Here is a 17712-nt window from a genome sequence, read left to right as displayed (position 1 = left end):
TTTAGTCAAGGACTAGAGAAAAGAAGAAGAACATATTCACTGATTATTTGGATGTCACATAAGTGTCTTTAGATCTCAGTCTTTCTGTGTCAATTTATGTGCAATATAAAGCTACGAGTTAACCACATAGTGCTAACATTGGCCTGCTAACACAACAATGTTGTTTAGAAATGTCACTAAACCACAAATATCAGCCTCATGGTGGCACTGTAGAGGAAAAAAAAGTCACCAAATGTTCAAACACCATCTGGTGCATTAAATTACTCTAAGAAATGTGTTGTGATCCATTAAGTCCGACCACAAAAGTTATTCCTCAATGCACCATAAATATATGGGTGAAATTCCATGCTAATCAAATTAAGTCGAATGAATCAATCTTTATTCTGGTGTCTGGCCTCATATGGCCTATCCCTTGAGGGGTTATTCGGACTCATTTAAGGAAAAAAATCCTAATGCCATCTCACTGACACAAAATGAAACAAAGATAAAGTTCACAATTATGAGCTAGACACACAGTCTGTTGATTGGTTGAAAGAATGGTCACTTCCTGTGCGACAGTGGTAATAAAGGACCAACACAAAATGCATCATATTTAAATATCCTGTCGATTTCAAGGCTGTTTTTGTTTTTTTGCGACTATTGCCAGCATGTAGCACCGCCCCATGGATGACCTGGAATCATTGATTATTGTTTATTGTGTCGCTGTTATTTAGTGATGTGTAAGGGTACGGTAAGCCGTGGAAACGCAAGCAAGATCAGGGTTTACCATACCAAACCGTACCAAACTGAAATGAACCAAACCAGACCAGACCGCTTGGTGGAAACGGGGCTAGAGTTGACAGAAAGAGAAACAGAGGGAACTAGATATTCAGTCAATTAATCAATCTTTATTTGTAAAGCGCCTTTATTATATTATTAACAATATTTATTATATATTACTGCATGTATCTATCTGCCTTCATTACAAATGTTATCTCAAGACACTACAAAAAGCAGGTGAAATACCTTACTCATTGTTATACAGTATTATCTACAAATACCAAACCAATCCAATCAATCCAACCAATCCAATCCATCATCAGCACTAAGAAACAACAAAGTTACAGTGGCAAGAAAAAAAAACATCCTTTTAACAGGCAGAAATCTTGGGAAATATGTGGTCAGTAACTTTCATAGTACTTTTTTATTGATTTCATTTTTGTAAATATGACACGTTAAGAGATAATTTTAAGGTGTGAAACTGATTGTGAACATAGCTATTGGCTCCCTTTCAAACTTCAACCACACAGCAGGTATTTCTTGGCTGAGTCAGCCGGCTGTTATCTCCAAGAGCTGTAGTTAAGAGAAAACATGCAGGTAAACACTACAAGGCGCACACTAGTGCAGCAGCGTTTAAAATGGTCACCGTTGGGAAAGTTTACTTATTTATTACTTATTTTAAAGAGAGAGAACGAGAGAGCGAGAGAGAGAGAGAGAGAGAGAGAGAGAGAGAGAGAGAGAGAGTCATAAGAGCAAGGGGGAAGAGGGGTGACTGGATAACGTTTGTTGTTTACAAAGGAGGTGTGGTGGTTAAGTTCCCAAGTAAAGTAGAGCCCTCTTTCTGTATTGGAATCTGACATTGGATACAAGGTTCACCCAACACACAGGTAAGTAAGAAATACTGCATATGGATGGTAAGGCTTTATCCTTCTGTTTTGTTTTAAGTGAATGCAGGCTGAAATGTTGAGTTATCATTTGTACATCTGTCATCTAGCAGGAACTGAGTTGTTAAGTGCAACATTTACTGAGCTTTGCCTTTTTTAGTGGTGTTAAAGAAAAATATACCTTTAAAAAATATGTGAGAAATATGTTATGGCCTTTTTAATGGTGTTAAAGATAAAATACCTTGACAAAATGTGTTAAAAGATTCATGTTACAGCGTTTTAAGTGGTGCTTAAGAGATTATACCTTTAGAAAAAGTGTTAGAAGACACATTTTATATCCTTTTTAATGGTGCCTAATATGATTTACCCCTAGAAAATGTTACATAGAACATGTCATAGCTTTTTTAATAGTGCCAAAGAGGATTTACCTTCAGAAAAGTTGTTAAAAGATTTATGTTATAGTGTTCAGAAAATTTGTTAAAAGATTCATGTTATAGCGTTTTTAGTTGTTTTAAAGATGACATACCCCTAGAAAATGTGTTAGAAGACACTTGTTATAGGTCAATGCAAACATGTTGCTGTTGAACTCTGGTCAGGTCATAATGCGGAGTCTCCTCTGGTATTGCTGGCTCTTCTTGGCATTTCTGTTGATCAACACAGCCCAGGCCAGGGTAGATATAACCCTAATTTGTACTCTGCATATACAATGTATTTTCCCTAAATTCCTTTAATATGTCTGCAAGAAAAAGATCCTAATGTCTGTTTTCAAAGTTCCCCATATGCCGTAAAAGTTTCAACTTAATGCTGTTTCTTGTGTTTTGTTTAAAAAGGGTGACGTTTCCCATCAAGGTATGGTGCATTTTATGTTATTATACCAAGTATTTAATTGAATCTGTAAGTTATGGATGGCGAAAGGGGATGTTTTCAGGTTAACATTTTGCCGTCCTCTTTCTTTTTGTTGGTTCTAGCAACACATTTTGGAACAGACTGCACGCAGATTAAGACTCTCTCACCTCAGGCACCCAGTGGCGTTTATGTAATCCAACCTGACAGAGGCAAGGCACCATTTAAGGTATTATCTAAAGAACACAAACCACAAACATGTGATGCATTGATTGAATTTTTTTGTAAGATAAATATTTAAGCTTAAAATATTCTTAATTTCTTCTCCATTCTGTAATATTTTACTCTGATCGTATCAAATATGGTGCGTGATTTTGGTCATATCTCATAGAGGTCTTACTACAATAATCCAACATGACCCGATTCGGTTATTACTTTGCTCCCAGTTACTTCTATTAATTGCCTTCTGTTTCTATGTAAATCATTGTTTTGTATATATACAAACCTATTGGGTAATAAGAACTTGATTCTGCCATAATTGTTTATAGTTTTTATTTAATCAATGTTAGCTATCGTTTCTTATTTACAGCTCCTGTGAGGAGATTTTAACTAATTATGAAACAGTCTCGTATTTATAACTAAGCCTCTTTATGACCTACAAAAAAATAACAAGACAATTAGAGAGAAGATTGATTATTTCTATAACTGACGTGGGTGATGTTGAACAAGACGAAGAACAGCACGCTGAAAGAAACAAACATTTGCAGAATTAAAAGTAAAAAGAAAAAAAAAAGCTGAGTGACAGTGGACTTTCGAGAGGAGGCAGGAAGAGATAATTATTTCGGAAAACACTGAGGGCATTTACAGGACAAGATCACGCAAGCTTTACCGCTCATGTAAAGCAAAATCAGAAATTGTATGTAAATTGGAAAAAAGTAGCTGTAAACATTTGAAAATACCGAGAACTTTGTTTGACTGAATTGTGGATTCTGAACCTTAAAGTTTAATCACTTTAAGGTTCAGTTTTCTTTGGGTGGGGCCAAATAGGGGGCTCAATGATGTACTGGGGTTTCTTGGCATAATCCCGCCCACGTAGCACTGCAACAACGTAGAAGGCCTGATCTCCATAGCATTTTCAATTCTCCCGCTCCATCTCCATAAATTACTTACAATTTTCAAAATTACGGTCTGCACTTATGCTAGCTTCATTCCACAAATAAGATGCATGTCTCTCCAACAAGTTGGTGTGGATTCAGCGAAGTCAACGGACATGTCCACCGCATCCAAGAGCAGAGATTACTGCTTAATCTTTTATGATTTTGAAATTTAGTATAATATACTTTATTTTGTTTTACAAGACTTAAGATATGACACAATATCAAAGGGTTTCTATGTCAGTCATTTAAAAAAAAGTTAAATATCCATTCTTTGAATAAAAATATTTTAATTTTTTTCCCTTTAAAGAAGCCCAGTTACTTGTACATTAAATAGGTGGTGGCAGTAGCTTAGTCCATAGGGACTTGGTTTGGGAACCGGAGGGTCACTGGTTCAAGACCATGATGCAGACCATAATATGGAAGTTGGTCTAGTAGCTTGAGAGGTACCAGCACACCTCCTGAGGTGCCAAGGTGCCCTTGAGCAACTGCTCTGGTGCCCGCCCCACTCTAACATCTCTCCTCTAATGCATGTCCACAGGTCCTGTTTGTGCATGAACATGTGCATGTATGATTCGGGCCTATATGTGTGAGAAGCATGTCTCTCAATAACATAAGTAAACCAGAATATCCCTCAGGGATTAATAAAGGGTGGTAGGATGAGGCCAAGGAGAGGACCTTTGTGTTGGTCTTGGAAACTGTTTTCTGGTGCCCCTAACAGCCTTATCTGACATTGACTGGGCAGCAGCCGAGACATAATAAAAATAACCCTATATAAATATTCAGTACTCACATGTACGGGCACCAGTATTCATTTCAGTCCGTTTTGTAACCAGCTAAAAACTACTCTCAGAAGCTTTGAACGTGGGCAAATAAATCCATTAAATCATACAGTGTATTCAATCTTTTCCAAGGCTGTATAGAATATGTCTTACTCCGTCTTTAGTGTGTAAAATCCTGACGTGGCATGGTTGTCTTTGTATTCTGGACTTGGTGCTCAGGTGTACTGTGAGATGCGGCCTGATGGAGGCTGGACTGTGTTTCAGAGGCGCAGTGAAGGAAAACCTTCCTTCTACAAGAAATGGGCGGCATATAGTAAGGGTTTTGGAAACCTGAGAAGTAAGTACTTGTTTACTGCGGTGTGTGTCATGATTTGTAATAATGACAGGTTTTAAAACAGGTTGTTGAGGGGTGTGACGCTTAGCCTTAATTTATAGTTGTGTAGTTACAAATCACAGGAGGTACACATCATGGGTACTGACTAGTGACGTACTGTAAATGAACCATGCTTAAATCTTACAATCTTACCTGTGATGACTATGACAAGCGTTACTGGGCACAGTGAATATTTAAGTCCCAGGATGATCGTTTTTAAATACAAAGAAACTTAAAGAACATGCATAGTTAAGTCCCATCTGTGCTCACTATTCCTGGCCGCAATTACATCTATCTTTGTTAAGGGACATGCTCTTTGCCTTGCTATTGTTGAAACCTGACATGCTTTTTCGGCTCAGCCCCAAAAAAATGTAAACCCTGCCCATGTGCTCTGCTGATTCCACCAGATGACCACTGGCTCGGCCTGAAGAAGGTTTCCCACCTGACCAAGAAGAAAAACAAGAAGTGGACCCTGAGAGTCGACCTGTGGGACCACAAGAACGGAACTGCTTATGCTGAGTACCAAAACTTCCACTTAGGCAACGAGAGTGAACATTTCAAACTGCATGTGGGGAGATACAGTGGAACTGCAGGTAATTATTTTCTATTTATTTTTCTTTATTGATCTCAATCTCATGTCTTCCACTTTTATTCATGCAAGTTAAAAGAGTTTTGGAGTTGGATCAAAACTGAAGAAGTTCATTTAAAATAATGTGGACTGTGTAACTCCCTAGCCATGTTTCGGTAAGTCTCCACTATGTTTTATACAATCATCATACTTTTGCAAATTTGCTCAGATAATTGTGGACAAAGCCGTCTACAACTTGCCTAAAAACGATTGGAGATCAGAAAAAGAAGGAAAGCTATGCTTTCTTATTGTCTGTGATGGCAACAGGACCATAAAAGAAGCTATGGATGCGTGCCAGAAGTGATTGGCACATTCACATGAACAATGGCTCGCTTTTTTTTGCTTATTTAGGCAATATTTCTCAAATAAAATAAGCAAGACTGTACAATTTGTGTTTGTCGAAGTTAAGAATACCAAGGTTCCCGGAGGAGGACTTAATGTTACTTGCCTGGGGCCAATATGCTGCCTGACCTCTTTTGGGAAGAGGGCCGATCACCAGGACGTCAGTCTTGTCAGAATTAAAGTGGAGGAAAATTTCAAGCAGACAAATTTGCAACAGATGCTTGACACTGGTGTAGGGGGGTAAGGTTATTAAGCTTATTAGGCTTGGTGGAGAAATAGAGTTGTGTGTAGTCAGCATAACAATGACAAGATATACCACAACAATAGTTATATAGATGACACAGAGAAAACATATATAATGTAAACTAAATAGATCTGAGGATTGAACCCTGAGGTTCCCACACAAGATGGGAGCAGAAGAAGATACATAGTTGTAAATTTGAACCTGGAAGTGTCTGTCAGATAGGTTATGAAGAAAACCAATTGAGAGCCGTTCCAGAGATACCCACTCAGTTCAATAGTCCATCAACTAAAATGATATGGTCAGTGGTGTCAAAAGCTGTGGTTAGGTCGAATAAATTATATAGATTCCCCTTTAGCTGCACAATAGAAGAAAATGACGAATAGCATCATTTAGCCAAGGGGTTGGAATTACAACAGGGGCTAGTCAGGTATTTTAAAGGTCCATGGTATCAAGAGCTGAAATGCAGAGATTGTTTAACAATTTTAAAGAGTCATTAAAAGAGGTAAACATTGGAAATGAAAAGGAAATCTCAGAGGCAAAGGGCTGAAAGTCTAGCTGCAGAGTGTTAATCGAAAAAGCAAGACTGTATTTATTTTTTCTGAGGCTGTGCCTGCAGAGCTCTATCATAAACTATGCATTTATGATCAGAAGTTAAGACAGCCATGTACATTGAGTTAACAGACAAGCCAGATGTAAAAAAAAACAACAAGATCCAGAGTGTGTCCTCGTTTATGTGGGACCAGAGACATGTTGCTAAAGTTAAATTATTTTTGTAGTATTAAGGAATCCTGAGGCAAAGGCGTGCACATTCGGGCTCCACCATACAGCCGGCAAGAACTCACTTTTGAGCCATCTTGCTCAGCCCATCTGGTTGTGGCAGATTGCCTGTTCACCAAAGAAGTCTGGCTCTGTATGAGGTTTCTGCCTATTCATTAGAACTTGACACTTAATGTTGGGTCTCTCTAAATAATGCAAGAAAGAGTATGGACTACATCTGAGCCATGTGAAGAATAATTGATTGGGTAAGGGGTATTAATGCCAAATATAAAACTGCTAGGCCCTGGAGGCAGAGGTATTCAATTGTAACACTTAGTTTGCTCCATGTTCTAAGGCAAAGTTCAATCACACATGTTGTGTTTACCAATGGGGCACTGGTGTGCTGCTCTGCCAATTAATGTCACACAAAGGAGGCTCAAGCAGGATATAAATGTACACGATAGGGTCAACTCTTACAGAATTGTTGTCAATGTGAGTGCAAGTATTTACTGACAAAACTGTCATGATAAGGATTATCCCAAGGTCATGACACATTTCAAATAGAGCTGTCAGCAATAACTAGTTAAACCAGATTATTTAAGGACTGAAATTAATGCATTCATTTTTTTGACTCTGGATTAATCGCATGTTATTTTGTCTCGTTAGGAACACAATGGATAAGCCTCTGTAGTGTTTCCCTGTAGTCATAGTGATGAAAAAGAAGGACACTGCTGCCATGAGCTACGATCTACCAGAAGGTCCTTACTTTATTTAATTTTTTTAAAGCAGGGTTCAATTCAAACAGTAAGTACTGTATACAAATTAAAAATAAAAGCTGAACTTAAAAATAAAAATATGGAATATCTTACATGGGATTAAACATTTTTTTAATCGCAATAAACTATTGAAATGTAGCAATTAATCATGATTAATAAATGTCATCGTTTGGCAGCCCTAGTTTCAAATAAACAGGTGTGAAAAAGCTTTCAGATCTTTACATACAACGTATCTATTGGAAATACAAATACATACCCAGGGGGACACTGTCATATTTATATTTCTGACCATTTAAGTTTCAGTTTCAAATTTATAGCTTTTCTACAGTTCAAAAATAGGTACAAAAGGACAAACACTCTGAGCCTCTGCATTAATGCATGTCCATAGGATCCTGTTTGTGCATGTTTGTGTAGCATGTTCATTAGACAGAGTGTAAAACTGAATTTCCACTCACAGGATTAATAAAGGATCAATCAGGGCCTAAACTAAGACTTCTTTTAAATATTTTCTTTTTTGTACATAGGTGATGCACTCCGTGACCAGAACAACTACGGCTTTAGCACCATCGACCGTGACAACGATGGTTGTTCTCCATGCATCTTTGGTGACATTGCTCAGAGGGAGTGTACATTCAGTGCTGGTGGTGGTGGTTGGTGGTACGGTCGCTGTGGCTCTGCCAGTCTGAATGGTAACTGGCATCGTGCTGGTGACAACATCGGTTGGGCTTCAGGCCTCCACTGGAAAACCTGGAAAACCCCTGTTCCTTATTCCATGAGGGCCACCAGAATGATGATGAAGTCTGTGAGAGGGCCAACATCTTTTGTTTTTTATGCTGGTGGTAGATTCTAGTACAAATCCTATAAATGCATTTGGAGATTTGATATTCTTCACAATTTTTGTCTAAAAATGTCTTTTTTGTCAAGGTCATTACTGAGGTACCCCTTTCACAAATAATTAACAATGATGGATTTAATTAAAATAAATCTGTAAAGCCATTGCATTACCAAAAATGTGGTTGCTTAATTTAAAGTTTCATCAAACATATAGAAATCTAGATAATGTTGATACATATTCCCTGAATGACAATATTTCCCCAACTTGAGCTGTCAACTGCTTCAATTTCCTTTTAAAGAAATACACTGTGATAAGCAGTTTATTCTTTTTATTAACGATTATTAAACTATTCATATATAATTAAAATATTTCATATAAAAATGTTTTTAGAAAGTACAACTATTAAAGAGATTACATTTCCTAACTTTCCACGACTTATCATCCAAACACTGTAACCAACAACAGTGATAATCTTTATGAGAAGTTAATTTTGTATTTATTTATTTTAATGATATCAAAGGGGGAGTAGCATAATGATTGATAGATCTGTTGACAAATGGTAATGATCTGTACCAGATACTGGAGCTGCAGAGAAACAATGAGAAGACACGCAGCTAACATTTGTTACAGATCTAACCATGAATGTCTGCTTCAGACAATAACAACAAAATGTTAGGTTTCTCCCACATGCATGTTCTGTTGCATTGCTCAAATGAATGAACATTTACAGGATGTGGTCGTCGTGTATCACACCTTTGATTATATTGTTTGGGATTTAGACCTCCACTGGAAAACCTGTTAACACCCTTGGTCCAGTGACGATTCTACTGTAGAGTCTCTTGGGTCCCTGAGCAAGAATTAATTGGGGGGGCCCTCCAACCAGCATTCATCTCCTTCATGTCTGCCAGTGTCCCGACACTTACTCCTCTAACTCTTTTCTGTGTTTCCCTTTTCTCTCCTATAGACAGATCATATCTATTAATTTTTCAAACTTTGGTTTTCACAGTTATAATGCATGCAACCCTTAGCAGGGCAACAAGAGTAAGTGCAATTGGATGGGCCTCTTTAGGGAAGTTACTTAGAGTCATTGCAAAATTTAATTGTGGAAAATAAATTATCCGAAATATCCAAATTCTTTTTTGTTGTTGTTTGAGGAAAAAATGCATTCAAGTCATATGATTGTTTTAAACGTCTAGGTATATTATGCATTTGGACAGATATCATTCTTTATTAATAAAACTTCTTTTTTAATATGGCAAAATAATATATATTTTTTGCAAACGATTAATTGATTGAAATATTAACTCCCTTACTGAATACATGCACATCTACTAGCCCTATTTGGTGCATATGTAGGACAAGAGAATGTCAATCATATTCTTAACAATAGGACGGCCTGGGTGAATGTTGTGAGGCAGATGGTGGGCCAGAGTCATCTCCCAAGCGTCCACTAGTCGAACATTAAATCCTTTGAACAGAGCTCTTAGCACCTTGTCCAGCTGTAGTGTGTACCAGTCACTGTAGTTTAACGATTCAGAAGGTGTTAAACCTCTGAGGTTTGCAGTCCTGATGACCACCAGTGTGTCTGGAGCCCTGTTCAACAGACGAATCACCGCCCTGCGGATGCTCTGAAGCCGTCTGATGTAGAGCTCAATTGGGAAAGGGCTGAAGTGGGCCCAGATGCTAATAACTACAACTGTGTTGGTGCCACCTACCAACCCGTCAATTTCATTTGCAATGTAATGCAGCTCACTGATTGGGACGTAGATAAAACTAAGAGGAGGACCATGGACACGGTATGTTACCAAGATGTTTTTTGCATTGTCCCATATCATGTAAGGTCCAGTTTGCTTCGGACTATTCCAGTTAATCTCATTAGCATCTGAAAGTATGACAGAAGGAACAAGTTTAGCTGTGATATAAACAATAAACTTTCACCTGAAATTACTGTGTATCAACTACCTGGAAGTGAAGCATCAAAGTACTCAAACCATTGCCTTAGGGTGGAGTCTCCATACATGTGGACCACCTTTCCTTTCAGACACTGACTGATGGCAGAGGAGTTGTTGAATTGGTGGACTTTGGTGCCACCAAGTGATCGCCACACACCCTGGTAGTAATACCCAGAGAGTCCAGACTTCCCACTGCCTTGATCAACCTCAGGTTGCCCTAAGAAATATTGATCAAGCTTTTGGTTATTAAAGTCATTGTTTTATCATACATTGTCAACAGATCCCCTTAAAATACCAAAACAAGGTCTCTCCTTGACCTTGCTTATTTCACTTGAGATTTAAGATGACATCATGTATTTACACATAAAAGCATTCATTAAAATCTTGCTGATATCTCTAAATGGATGAATGAACGCCACTTTCAACTCAAACTTTCAAAGACTGAGCTCCTTGTCATCCCAGCCAGTCCCTCTATGCAACCACAGATCAATATCCAGCTTGGAACAACCAAACTCGTACCCACAAAGTCTGCCCGGAACCTGGGTGTCATGATTGATGACCAGCTAACTTTTAAGGTTCAAGTAGCCTCGATTGCCCGGTCATGTCGATTTGCCCTGTACAAGATCAGGAAGATCAGACCTTACCTGTCAGAACTGTCAGAACATGCTACATGCTACATGCGTCCATGCGTGATATCACGCATTGCAACTCTCTACTGGCAGGTCTTCCTACATGCACAATCAAACCCCTGCAGATGATACAAAATGCAGCAGCACGACTGGTCTTCAACCTTCCTAAAAGAGCACATGTCACTCCGCTGTTCATCTCCTTACACTGGCTCCCAGTTACTGCTCGCATCAAATTTAAAACTCTGCTGCTCGCTTACAAAACAGTGACAAAAACGGCTCCTCCTTACTAAAAGCAAAACTTTGCAGTTGTTAAGTAGTGTAGAATTTTTGATAGTAAAATAGTACTTATTTAGTGAATTAAGTGAACACTTGTATGGAAAGCCGATTGAAGATTTAATAGATATCCTTGATATCAAAGCTCAGTTTCCTGTACTAGTCAAGTCTTTGGCCGCACTAGTTTACTAGTAGAACGTTGAAAGACTTACTAGTAAACTAGTAGAAGGCAAAAAGTCCTACATGTTAACTAGTAAGGTGCAAAATATCTACTAGTTAACTAGTAAGATATATTTTGTGTCTACTAGTTAACTAGTGAGCCTAAAAATGTTTACTAGTTAACTAGTAAGAGCCAAAATGTCCACTAGTAAGCTAGAAAGGCATATATATGGACCATACTAGCTAACTAGTTAGGATAAAAAGTTTTTACAAGTTAACTAGTAAGAGCAGAAAGGTCCACTAGTTGTACTAGAGATGGCTTTATTAGTCTTACTAGTTAACTAGTGCGGCTCTAAATGTTCACTAGTTAACTAGTAAGAGAACAAATGTCCACTAGTATCATCTTTACAAGTCGTACTAGTTAACTAGTGAGACTTAAATATTTTACTAGTAAACTAGCTAGATCTAAAATGTCACTAGTAACACTTGTTGCACAAAATGGTAACGAGGAGGTGGGGGATAAGTGTGGATTGAGGCTTATGATAGGCTCTAAAAATCAAGAACAAAAATAACATCAAATCAGGACCCAGGATTTGGTTATAATCCCACCCACTGCATTTACATATTGCACACTAGTCAACTAGTTGGATTGCAGGATTAGAACTAGCTTACTAGTCGATATCTGTTTTCATTTTACTAGTTAACTAGTTAGAAAAAAATGCTAACTAGTTAATCTCATAATGGTAACTAGTAACACTAGTGAAGATGCATTTTACCTTTCTAGGTCACTAGTAAGATAAAATGTGTCAACTAGTAACACTAGTTGGAATATTTTTAAACCTACTAGTTAACTAGTGAGGCTCGGAAACGTTTACTAGTTAACATGTAGCAGCTAAAATGTCAACTAGTCACACTACTGAGGGCGGTTTTAACCTTACTAGTTTACTAGTAAAGCCCTATACAGTTTACAAGTAAACTAGTAAGTGCCTTTTTGTCCACTAGTTAAACTAGCTAGTGTCTTTTTGGCCTCACTAGTAAACTAGTTGAAGACTTTGTGTGGCACTAGTAAACTAGTTGCAGACAAAACAGCATACTAGTGGACATTTGCTTTTGACTAGTAAACTAGTTGAATGATATAATTTGACAAGTTTACATGCTGAACAGTTAAAACCCTTTACTAGTTAACTAGTTGAACACAGATGTCAACTAGTAGTCTGATCTGTTGACTACTAGTTAACTTGTGACTGACAATTTATCTAACTAGTACTGCCAAAAAGACCCTTACTAGTACAACTAGTGGACATTTTGCAATTACTTATTAACTAGTTAACTGTGTTTGGCCTCACTAGTTAACTAGCAAGGTCACACATGGTCTAACTGGTAAACTAGTGGACATTTTGACTCGTTCTAGTTAACTAGTATGCATTTAAAGCCTCACTAGTTTACTAGTAAGGCCTTGAAGACCAAAGTAGTGATACTAGAGTGCATTTTTCTTTCACTAGTACTACTAGTAAACATCTTGAGCCCTACTTGTTAACTAGTAAGGTCAATTAGACTGCAACTAGTGGTACTAGTGACATTTATGCCCTTAGTAATAAACTAGTTAAGCTTTTTGAACATCATTAGTTTACTAGTAAAGTCGAAATGTGTTTTACAAGTGTAACTAGTGGACATTTGGTCCTTACTAGTTTACTTGTAAAGGTCAACTGGCAGTCCACTAGTAGTACTAGTAGCACTAGTTGACCGCATGATAATGAAGCAGGCGGGACAAGGATTTTGATTGGTCAATGTCAAACCTGCGATTTTGCCAGCCTTAAAGGGCCAGATCTGAATAGTACCTTCGGTTAAACCAGCACTAATTTCTGAAGGTTTGTTCATTTGTGTCATGTTATATTATCACTAAATGGTAACTCACTGAATGCCCTTTGATAGAATTTTATGACCCATGCACAGATTAAATCCAAATCTGATGTTACATTGTTATTCATCTTTTCAACTTTTTTGTTTTTTAAACTTAGTATTATTTGTTCTAAAAATCACTAATGATTATTCATTATTGCAGTATTTGTCAAAAAATAAACAATAACCCATCACTTAATATTTATATATAGTAGTATGATTGAATAAAATAAAATCTTGCACAACATTAATGTTCAAGGATTTTAGCTTTTTTCTTGCCATTGAAAATATGGCAATATAAAATATGAAAGATATACTAGTTTGAAACTTGCAAAGTGAAAAATTAAGTATATTCTTTTTAAATCATGAAAGAAATGTGTTTATATTTAGTTTATCTGCTAGATGATCATGCAAAATATTGAATAAAATATTAGGATTTAGGACAAGTGTATACTGAATTATTAAACTAATGTGAATAAGATGTTTTAATGTTTTTTTTTATAAATATAAAGTCAGCCTCTTACATCTGGAGAAATAACCCTTATACAAGAAGTAGCTGCAGAGAGATATGCATTTCGGCCATTAGGTGTCAGTTGCAGGATCGGTATGTTATGGACTTGCTAAATTTTCTTGGTTTAGCTTCGAGTAAGCCCAGCAGAAAAGATACATATGGCAGTGAGCAGATATAAGTGCACAAGCAACATACATCAAGATTTATTTTATCATATGAGGAGTCATGTTTTTATGATTAAAGCATAAAATTAAGATACTACTTGCAAATGCCCACCAGATGGTGCTATACTTATATATGCTGCTAATGTGTACAGTACTAGTACTACTAGTGGACATTTAGGCTCTTACTAGTAGCACTAGTAGTACTAGTAGCACTAGTAGTACTAGTAGCACTAGTTGCACTAGTTGCACTAGTTGCACTAGTAGCACTAGTACTACTAGTGGACATTTAGGCTCTTACTAGTAGCACTAGTGCTACTAGTGCGACTAGTGCGACTAGTAAGAGCCTAAATGTCCACTAGTAGTACTAGTGCTACTAGTACTACTAGTGCGACTAGTAAAGGCCTAAATGTCAACTAGTAGTACTAGTACTGTAGACAGTATATGTACGTATAGCACCATCTGTGGGGCATTTGCAAATAGTACAATTTTTAACCTTTACTGTACATGATAAAATTAAATTTTTAGGGCTCATTTATACAATGGAGTAGAGCCATCTTAAAGAAAAAAAGAGAAAATATTAATCTTGTATATGTACGAGAATAAACATGTAAATTTAGGAGAATAAAAAAATGATGAAAGGAGAACCCCTAAAGCATTTTCCTCTGCCACAAAAGAGACAGTTTCATCCAAGTCAGTGTGGTTTTTTCTTTGGAAAATTACAGTTGCTTCCAGTATCTTTTCAGGGTCCTAATATTTTATGACAATGTGATGATGATGTGCTGATAAAACAACTTATCGGATATATTTGTCAAACTGTTTTTACAGACTACACAAGGAAGGAGCCTATTTCCTTATTTGTCAAACCTTTACTATAACAAGATGCTCCACGTTTATCATTTTCGAACAGGCGGCTCCTGCTCTTCTGATATACCAATATATTCTACTATTATATTATATAATATATTATATGTTCAAGTATTCAGCTGTTTTATGAAGGGAAATGTTTAAACTATTTAAGAAAATACTAAAGGGGACTTTGTCTCAATCATAAACAGTGTAGAGTATTTTAGTGTTTTTAGTTTTTTTATTTTTAGTCTCAAATGCAGCCTCAAAGGCTGATGTAGCTGCAACTAAACCTGAGATGAAAGATAATCCATTTATTGTTTTAAAATGAACCTGTATGAGCTTAAATATTAGATGTTTTAGTCTCTGTTTGTTTACCTATTAAATACTAAAGCTTCTAACTGAATCTTCTTGGTTTTAAGTATTTATTTTCACACATCTGAGATATGTTAAGTTGCAGCTGCTTACAAGACCCAACTTCCTCATTCATCTGCTTCAAAATAAAAGCACATCACATAGATGGTAATAAGGGACTTTTATTGTGAAAGACTTTCCGGAACTAAATGCGTTTATCACTCGGAGCTGCAGCGGCGATTGTAGTTGCGAAGGCTGTAGTGAGAAAGAGTACTCAGCCACTTCCTTGCCCAAGAGTTAGAGCCACAGCCAACTTATTTGAATCATCTTGGACTTAAGACAATGAGACATCAGTTTATAAACACCTTCAGCAGGTAGACCCACAGTAGTGGAGGTGCTTATCCGTGCTAGCTGAAGTGGCACCGAGCCAAGAAAAGGGTCTCTGTCTGTCTGTCTGTCTGTCTGTCTCTCTCTTTCTCTCTGTCTCTGTCTACGACTAGTGCTACTAGTGCGACTAGTGCTACTAGTGCGACTAGTGCGACTAGTACGACTAGTGCGACTAGTGCGACTAGTACGACTAGTACGACTAGTGTGACTAGTGCTACTAGTACGACTAGTGTGACTAGTGCTACTAGTACGACTAGTGCAACTAGTAGCACTAGTAAAGGCCTAAATGTCAACTAGTAGTACTAGTACTGTAGACATTAGCAGTATATATACGTATAGCCCCATCTGTGGGGCATTTGCAAGTAGTACAATTTTTAACCTTCATTTTACATAATAAAATTACATTTTTAGGGCTCATTTATACGATGGAGTAGAGCCATCTTAAAGAAAAAAAAAGAAAATATTTGAGATTAATCTTGTATATGTACGAGAATAAACATGTAAATTTAGGAGAATAAAGTCATAAATTTACGAAAATGTACATTCATAGAGAAGCCTTCCGCCTGCGCATAAATGATGAAAGGAGAACCCCTAAAGCATTTTCCTCTGCCACAAAAGTTACAGTTGCTTCCAGTATCTTTTCAGGGTCCTGATATTTTATTTGTGATGATGATATGCCGATAAAACAACTTATCGGATATATTTGTCCAACTGTTTTTACAGACTACACAAGGAAGGAGCCTATTTCCTTATTTGTTAAACCTTTACTATAACAAGATGCTCCACGTTTATCATTTTCGAACAGGCGGCTGCTGCTCTTCTGATATAGACTTAAACAAGAAATTAATCTCGTACATTTTACTTTATTCTCATAAATTAACTATTTGAATCTCTAAATTTTAGGTTTTTTTCCTTTTACGTGGCCCTAATCTTGAATCCCTTTATTTTTCTTAGTTTACCGACTTTAGGCCAAATTAAAACGTATTAAGTACAAGAACATAAATTCTGTATCAAGTTCCAGTTGTTTTAAAGTCCATAATTTTATCTGATTAACTTTTTTCCTTTTTAAAAACAGCATGAATTTATATGAAATATTTACACATTCATTTTTAACTTACAATTGCACCTTGGGCAGTTTTTTTATCACTCTACTGACCTCAAGATGTACTCTCTTATGTTTTCTGTAAATACTGTCTTGATGGGATAAAAAAGGAAAAAGAAAATCATGAGAACAGTTCTAAAATGATCTTCTATCTTATTTTAAGTTTATAAAACAATTCTAACATTTAATATATATATAATTTTCATGTTTTACTCTCCATGGAAAGTAAGGAAGAAGCCGTTGCTTCACAGCACTTGCTCCTTCTTACAAAGGGTTAAATTTGTGGAAGGTGGAGGTCTATATGGAGAACCAATGATAAGGTTCAGAGAGTGCCCTGATCCCACCCACTCATTAGCATGTACTTCAACCAGTGTTTCTAGTACGCATTTTGGCTTTCACTAGTAGTACTAGTTAACATTTAAAACCGTAGTAGTTAACTAGTTATGCCAAAAAGAGTACTACTAGTGTAACTAGTGACATTTTGGCTCTTACTAGATAACTAGTTAACCATTTTGAGCCTCACTAGTTCACTAGTAGCACTAAAATGTCCTGAACTAGTGTTACTAGTTGGCTTTTTGCACTAACTAGTTAACTAGTGGACTTTAAGAGCCTCACTAGTAAACTAGTAAAATTTGTAACTGCATCACTAGTGATACTAGTGGACATTTGGGTCTTACTAGTTAACTAGTAAACATTTTGAACCTCACTAGTTTACAAGTAAGGTTAAAAAGAGTCAAACTAGCTTACTAGTGGACATTGTTGCTCTTACTAGTTAACTAGTAAACATTTTTAGGCTCACTAGTTAACTAGTAGACACAAAATATATCTTACTAGTTAACTAGTAGATATTTTGCACCTTACTAGTTAACATGTAGGACTTTTTGCCTTCTACTAGTTTACTAGTAAGTCTTTCAACGTTCTACTAGTAAACTAGTGCGGCCAAAGACTTGACTAGTACAGGAAACTGAGCTTTGATATCAAGGATATCTATTAAATCTTCAATCGGCTTTCCATACACTTGCAACTCTATCTCAGTTTTGTAGATGGAATCTGGTTCATTTAC

The 17712-nt window shown here is 36.8% G+C and overlaps 2 protein-coding genes across 3 annotated transcripts in view; one reads left to right on the top strand and one right to left on the bottom strand.

Moving 5' to 3' along the window:
- Positions 1-1345: 1345 nt before the first annotated feature.
- Positions 1346-8435, top strand: LOC109996449 (angiopoietin-related protein 5-like). Of its 2 annotated transcripts, none has more exons than XM_020650573.3 (7): positions 1346-1646; positions 2240-2314; positions 2474-2492; positions 2612-2715; positions 4642-4759; positions 5203-5388; positions 8066-8435. In XM_020650573.3, exons 2-7 carry the CDS (start codon positions 2246-2248, stop codon positions 8389-8391), a joined length of 822 nt encoding a protein of 273 aa, XP_020506229.1. In that variant the 5' UTR covers positions 1346-1646; positions 2240-2245; the 3' UTR covers positions 8392-8435. The 2 variants fall into 2 exon arrangements, with proteins under 2 accessions (XP_020506229.1, XP_020506228.1); XM_020650572.3 differs by having other exon boundaries at positions 1347-1673.
- A 981-nt stretch (positions 8436-9416) lies between these two features.
- The window catches only part of LOC109996441 (NXPE family member 3-like), a 30345-nt gene continuing 22049 nt past the window's right edge, over positions 9417-17712 (bottom strand). The window contains exons 8-9 of the mRNA XM_065951634.1: positions 10339-10585; positions 9417-10258 (exon numbers count right to left, since the gene is read on the bottom strand). Of these exons, the coding sequence (XP_065807706.1) occupies positions 9714-10258; positions 10339-10585 (792 nt within the window). The 3' untranslated portion in view covers positions 9417-9713. The remainder of the gene's footprint in view (positions 10259-10338; positions 10586-17712) is intronic.

The sequence above is a fragment of the Labrus bergylta genome, chromosome 23 (assembly GCF_963930695.1).
Source record: "Labrus bergylta chromosome 23, fLabBer1.1, whole genome shotgun sequence".
Taxonomy (NCBI): Eukaryota; Metazoa; Chordata; class Actinopteri; order Labriformes; family Labridae; genus Labrus; species Labrus bergylta.
Note: the sequence above shows the minus strand (reverse complement) of the source record. Positions and strands in the feature narration are given on the sequence as shown.